Raw genomic sequence first — 7,459 nt, 5'->3', positions numbered from 1 at the left:
ATTTAAGAGAGAAAAGCAATAAATTGCACAAGACAAGACAAGATTTACGTGGTTCGGCAATTTTTGCCTACTCCACGGTCACACAAAGAATAGTTCTTTATTAATTGAAGAAAGAAAGAAGAAGTTTTGGGATGTTCTACAAATGAAAATGTAGACCCCTATTTATAAGCATTTGAATGCCCTGCCGAGGTAAGCGCTTACATCATAAGAATGCTGATGTAAGCGCTTACATCACAAGAATGTCGATGTAAGCGCTTACATCATATTTTCATCTCTTTTTGATTTTTTTTCTTTTGTTTTGTCTACTTTCACGTATAACAACAGGTTTGGTCTTATCACAAAGAAATTCCAAATGCATATCAAATATAATAATTTTGCAAAATCAAATCAAATAATGCAATGAAAAGATGATAATGTAGTTAATCAAATCTCAAGAACCAATTTGATTTATATCCAATAAACAAAAGAAAATGTCAAAATACAAAAACCTCATTTAAAAATCCATATCGTCCATGGCATCATCATATCCTTGATCATAGGCATCCATCTCTCCAACATCAGAAGCCAATTCACCGACCAACATACCACCAAGCAACCCTCCAGCCAAACCCAATCCTACTCCTGCTCCCATCCCTCCAAAATTGCTCTTTTTCTGTGGCTTTTGTACTTGTTGCACCTGTGGATATCCTCCTCCGTAACTTTGTTGATGTTGTTGAGGAGGATATCCATATCCAGAGGGTGAATATCCAGCTGGTGGATATCCACCATTCTGACCAGCAGGAGGATATCCTGTTGGTTGCTGACCGTTGTAACCAGCAGGAGGATATCCTACCGGTTGTTGATACGCCATGTTCGACATTCCATACCCCATGCCAGGTGGAACATTATTAGATCCTGTTTGAGAATATGGATAAGCCGTGACGGGCACATCACCATGCTTGTTTTCGTTATACATACCATTAGGTTGATTGGCATTTTTGAACATTGGCTCTGAAGGTTGTCCATATTTCTTTCCAAATTTATATGAAAACTTGAGGGTTCCTCTAGGTCTACCAGAAATTGGTGTAAAAACTTGATACTCCACAATTCTCTCAGCACTGCCATCAGGGCCAGAGGCAGATTGGCCGAAGATTTCATTTATAGGAATAGAGACAATGCCAATATCCTTATCGCCAAAAAGACGATCGGATCTGAGGCGAAAATAGAGGGAAAGGCCAGGTTTTGTGAGAGAAGGCTCGTCTAATGTGAATTTCATGGGGTGATTCCATTTAGGACTTGTGCCACCTCTTTTGTCAATAAACGTTCTCTTCGTGTTCTTGGCATAACCTACGATTGAAACTTCAACGTAAACATCCATTGTGGAGAAGTAATTGACATTTTTTATGCCTTGGGCGGAGATCACAGTGACATCAAACGGACGCCACTCCATTGTTGAATTCTTGATATTACGTCTAATATGTCAGTAGATTCAAGAAAGGGGGGAATTGATTAAAAAAAATCTTTTTCCCCTTTTTTTCCTTGTGGTTTAGATGGATTTTTATGGGTTCAATAAGAGAAGTTTTAAGGGGAAAAATAAAATGTGAGAATTGTATTAAATGTTGAATAGGAAACGCTGAAGTAACCGCTTAAAGTGGAATAGAGAGGTTAGTCCGCTCAAACTAAAATATGAGCTGGATTAATAGCAAATTAGTATTATCACCGGCGTGAATGTGCGAACACTAATCATATAATATATTTGAGTTATTTGAATTATATGTAAATAATCTTAAAACTTAAACTTTCTCTATTAAATATAGATAATCATTGGGTATTAATGAAGAAACACTGCATGAAAAAGATTAACTATTTCTCAAATTTCCTAAATATAATTCTATTTTTCTTTTTTGATATCATTCTCGCCGGTGTCATTGGATCCTAAAAGTAGTCGGGAAGCAAAATAATAACTTATATTTATGACAAAACAATCAAAGGTTGAGACTGCGAAAGACTCTTTGGATACGACTTGACTTTTTTACTACTACTTGAACTCTTATTTTGTGCGTTGATATCTTTAAAAATTATTTCTATTTTAAAATTTCAGTTTCTAAAATATTATTTTCAAATAATAATTTATTTTATAATAATGTAAGTGAAAATATTATCCTTAATTCAAAACTCATTTTAGTCGGCTATCTAAAAATTTAAAAAATTATTTAGCCAGTAAATTTTTTTTCAATATGACTCCATTTTGATATTTGACATTAACCATATTAAATATCCGAGTTATTTGAATGATATGTAAATAACCTTAAAATTTAAACCTTCTAGATAATCGTTAGATATTAATTACAAAACATTATATGAAAAACGACTAACATTTTCTCAAATCTCATAGTGATAATTTTATTTTTGCACCTAAAAATAGTCATATTTTTGCACCTAACATTCTCATTGGTGTCATTGGAACCTAAAAAAGTCAAAAAATAAAATAATAACTTGTATTTATGTCAAAGCAGTGTTGACACAATATGAATGATTCTTTGGTTACAACATGACTCTTTTACTATGACTTGAACTCTTATTTGGTATGTTGTTATCTTTCAAAAAATATTTCTATTTTGACATAGTTTCTAAAACTATATATATTATTATTATTATTATTATTATTATTATTATTATTATTATTATTATTATTATTATTATTATTATTATTATTATCTTTATAATGATGCAAGTGAAGATGTTATCCTTAATTTAAAATTTACTTTAGCCGGCTATCTAAGAATTTAAATGATTCTTTAGTCGGTGAAATTTTATTTCAATATGATGTTATTTTGAGTTTATCAATATCTCTAGCCACAGATTTTGAATTTGGAATATCCTATATACAGAAGTGGATCTAGGATTTATACTTTATGGATTCAATTTTAAGATTTTAGCATTGAACTCATTATATTTTTAGAGTTATGGGTTCATAACTACTATTTTTATAATTTTAAGAATTTTTTACATATAAAGTTTTGCTCAGCATGAAAAGTTATGGGTTCAATTGAATCTGGTGTCAACACTCTACATATGCCTCTGTAATTGTTCTTTGAATCATTAAATGTTAAATTAGTTGACTGTTATTATATAACATTGCATATATTATCTTAAAATTGTCAAGCAGTTTTTCTCGACACCATACTTGGCTTAACCTCAATGCAAACTACTCAAATTGCATTTATATTCAAATTCAAATATCATATCAGTTTGTTAGTAATAGTGATTTTTTAAAAACGACACACAATGTAAATTAAAAAAAAATATTCTAAAATATTCTTGTCATATAATCTATGTATTTGAGTTGAAAAAAAGTTTTAAAGTCAATGATATCAACTTCCAAATTTTTTATACTTAACATAGATGAAACAGAAGAAGAAATTCGTTATCATCTCTTATTTCTAGTTATTAGATTTTTCATACATTTTTTCTTTATTTATTTCCTTTTATCTTATTTTTTATGTATTTTTATTTACAAAAAATTAATTTATTTCTCTATAAAAGGATGAGTTTAAATAGAAATTGTCTACATAATAACTTTATTTATATTTTTAGTCTTTAGTTGAAATTCTTATATATTTTTCTTTTGGATTTATCTAATCAACCTAAATAAGTGTTTGCCTTACCACTTAAATTAAAAAAATTAAAGAATGTGTAATTTATACATAATCCATATATAATATGTGTATAATCGTCTGTTGCCAGTGTATCATCTATGGATATTAGTTATAAAAAGTAAACAATAAATCTGGTCAGATATTTATGTAAATATTCCATAAGATTTCGATTTCTTGATTTTGTCCATGCTATGACTTCTATTATAATAATTTAAAAACTCTACTAAAATTCAAAAATATCTTATCCTTTTATTTTTTAAGTTGCAATATATTTTAAAAAATAATCCCATTTTGAAATAATTTATTTACATTTAAAAAATATATATATATATTTCATGTCATACCAGTTATATGGAATAATTTTTTTCCACAGGCGCAGTAGCATTTAAATAATCAGAAAAGATAACAAAAGTTCCTAGTATGATTGCATATGATCATTAACCGAATTAAGTATGATAACTTGACCAAAAAAAGATAAATTTCTTTTTTTATATTAATTTAAAAACTTTATCTATAAATTCAAAATTATTCTTTAATTCAAATTCAGTTTATATATATATACCATATACTATTTGCATTTATTAGTTTGCCACTTGACTTAACCACAATGCAATTATATATAGTAACTTTCTTGCTTTAATATATATATAGATAGATGGTTTCTATCATTTCCTCCACTCTTTTCACCTGATGTTAGACATGTTCTCTACTTTGTTAGTGTGTCCACTTTCTTTATTTATATAGTATATTTTTTCATTTTGAGATTTCTAGAAATATTTGATACATTGGTTACTAATATTATCTATACGATTTTTGTAATTCTCAAGAACTTTAATTTATTGAACTATTAAATTTTAAATTCGATGTGAGTCATTCATTGATTATTTTAAAATTTTCTTTCACTATTACTAATATAATAGATAATTCAAATTAACGTATTAAAATTCTTGATTCAGACAAAAAAAAAATGTATAGTATAAAATAATACGGAGAGACCACTTATTCCCGACAGGAGGATTTGACTCAAGATATTTATCTATTGGCAGCAAGGTTCATTCGATTACTTCTTTATATGTAGTAGTAAGTATCTTTTTTAGACCATAAGTCTATTTTCGTAGTTAAGTTTTTTCCTTCTTATTTAACCAGTTTCTCTTTTATTTCCGAGGTCGAAGAGTGGATAGGCCTTAGGTAGAGGAAGGAATGATTCTTTTTTGTTAATAAAAAAAAAAATCTTTCCTTCCTCTACCTAAGGAAAGATTCTAATGATAATCAAATTTTACACCTCTAGATTGTACTCATGGCCGGCTCTAATTTATACAGCTAGTAAGGCTTATGCCTTAGCCCCTAAATTTGGGTCCCATTCTTTACAAATAACAGGTTTATAGAATTTTAAAAGTGTTAAGGAATATACTATAAGTAGTGTTACGTCGAGAAAGAGACAAACCCAAAAATAAAGAAAGTAAAGAACACCAAATTTTAACGTGAAAAACCCTTCAAATCGAAGGTAAAAACTACGGGATCACAAAGATCCAAAAGGCTCCACTATAACAATAAGAGGGTTACAAAAGTTCTCCAAATTGGCTACATAATAAGTGTCAAACACGGAGCAACAATAGCAACAACAAATCAATTAAAGAAAGAGGAAAATCCACAAAAATGAAGCTGATGTTCGAGGCTCAAAATCAGATGCTATGAGCCTCTAAATTCGATCTTCACCGTTCAAATCAAACGTCAAGATGTTAAGAATACTCAGTCAAAATTTCAGCCCGATCCGATTGTTAACAAATCGAAAAACGTGATTTGAAATTAGGTAGTCGAAATAAAAATCTGCAGCAAAACAAATACTTTTCTTCTCTCTTCTCTCTTGATGAAAGCTCTCTCAAAAACCACTCTGATATGCTTAAGTCTTTCAAAAACTTGTATCATGAGCATAGAATAATTCTTCAGGTTGTCCTATTTATAGATCATGAGTGGTGCTTCCCTTAAAGGCAAAACCAACTCTAAATAGGAACAAAAATCTAATCCAATTCCGAATAGGAATGGAAACCAAAAGAGAATAGGATTAGACCATTGGGCCTTTAGCTGGACAACGTGAGCATGTGCCCAACAAACTCCCCCTCCAGCCAAGGGGCCAAATATGTCTTCAAGTAGAGAAACTATTGACAGGCTTCATGCCTGCCAATTTTCTGCAAAATTCATGTTTATCTGCAACCACCACCTTTGTCAGTATATCCGAAGGATTCTCATCAGTGTGTATCTTCTCAACCTCAAATAATTTCTCTTCCACGGCCATTCTTATCCAATGGTACTTTCTACTTATATGTTTGGTCTTAGAATGAAAAGTAGAGTGCTTGGTGAGACAGATAGTACTTTGATTATCACAAAATAAGATGTACTTTGGCTGCTCAAAGCCAAGATCATTAATAAACTCCTTCATCCATAATAGTTCTTTGGAACCTTCTGTGATAGCAATATATTCGGCTTCTGTGGTAGATAGAGCTATGCACTTCTGTAGTCTAGATTGCCAAGAAACAGCTCCCCCTACAAAAGTGATCAAATAACCAGAAGTAGATCTTGAATTATCAAGATTGTCTCCTAAATCAGAGTATGTGTAACAAACAAGTTCAGGCTTGCCATTGCCAAAGCACAACTTCAAATCTGCAGTACCTTTCAAATACCTTAATATCCATTTTACTGCATCCCAATGTTCTTTTCCAGGATTAGAAAGGAATCTACTAACAGTACCAAGGGCATGTGCAATATCTGTTCTAGTGCAAACCATAACACACATCAAGCTACCAACGGTAGAAGAGTAAGGAATACAAGACATATCCTTTTTTTCCATCAGTAGATGGACTCTGACTAATACTTAATTTGAAGTGTTTAGCTAGAGGAGTACTAACCACTTTTGCATCTGTCATATTGAACCTCTTGAGTACCTTCTCAATGTATTGCTTTTGGGACAAAAGTAACTCCTTTCTATCTCTGTGTCAGTGGATTTGAATGCCCAATATTTTCTTTGTTGGCCCCAAGTCCTTCATCGCAAATGATTTGTTCAACTGCTTCTTAAGGACTGCAATTCTGGATTTATTCTTGCCAACAATAAGCATGTCATCCACATAAAGCAATAAAATAATAAAATCATCATCAGAGAACTTCTGGAAGAATACACAGTGGTCTGAAGAAGTTTTTTTGTACCCTTATTCTTGTATGACAGATTCAAACTTCAAATACCATTGCCTTGGAGATTGTTTCAATCCATATAGGCTCTTTTTTAATTTGCAGACATAATTTTCTTTTCCCTTAGTTAAAAAACTCTCAGGTTGCTCCATATAAACCTCCTCATCTAAATCACCATGAAGAAAAGCAGTCTTGACATCCATCTGCTCAACCTCTAAATCTAGACTTGCGGCTAAGCCTGGAACCACACGAATAGAAGACATCTTCACAATAGGGGAGAAAATTTCATCAAAGTCAACTCCCTTTTTCTGGCCAAAACCTTTAACAACTAACCTCGCCTTCTATCTAAGCACAGAGATATGGTTATCTTGCTTTATTCTGAATATCCATTTGTTAGATAAAGCTCTCTTAACTTTCGGCAATTTCACTAACTCATATGTGTCATTCTCATGGAGTGACTTCATCTCATCTTCCATGGCTTCGATCCACTGATCTTTGTGAGTATCTTGCATAGCTTCATCATAATTGTTAGATGTTTGTCCAGATTTTCTTACCATATTTGGTTTTCCTATCTCATGAAGGAAATGACAATATATATAACATAATTGGGATTTTCTTTTCCTAGAAGGAAAATATAATTC

General features: G+C 31.2%; 1 protein-coding gene across 1 annotated transcript; it reads right to left on the bottom strand.

Moving 5' to 3' along the window:
• Positions 1 to 416: 416 nt before the first annotated feature.
• On the bottom strand, positions 417 to 1,686 carry LOC104222729 (protein SRC2-like). The gene has a single exon (XM_009774009.2). The coding sequence runs from the start codon at positions 1,427 to 1,429 to the stop codon at positions 494 to 496; it is 936 nt and encodes a 311-aa protein (XP_009772311.1). The 5' UTR covers positions 1,430 to 1,686; the 3' UTR covers positions 417 to 493.
• Between the last annotated feature and the right edge of the window lie 5,773 nt (positions 1,687 to 7,459).

Source organism: Nicotiana sylvestris, chromosome 1 (genome assembly GCF_000393655.2).
Source record: "Nicotiana sylvestris chromosome 1, ASM39365v2, whole genome shotgun sequence".
Lineage (NCBI taxonomy): Eukaryota > Viridiplantae > Streptophyta > Magnoliopsida > Solanales > Solanaceae > Nicotiana > Nicotiana sylvestris.
The sequence above is the reverse complement of the archived record's forward strand: the minus strand, read 5'-3'. Positions and strand labels throughout refer to the sequence as shown.

Coding starts and splice junctions, on each gene's coding strand:
- LOC104222729 (XM_009774009.2), bottom strand. CDS start 1,429: ATGGAGTGGCGTCCGTTTGATGTCACTGTGATCTCCGCCCAAGGCATA.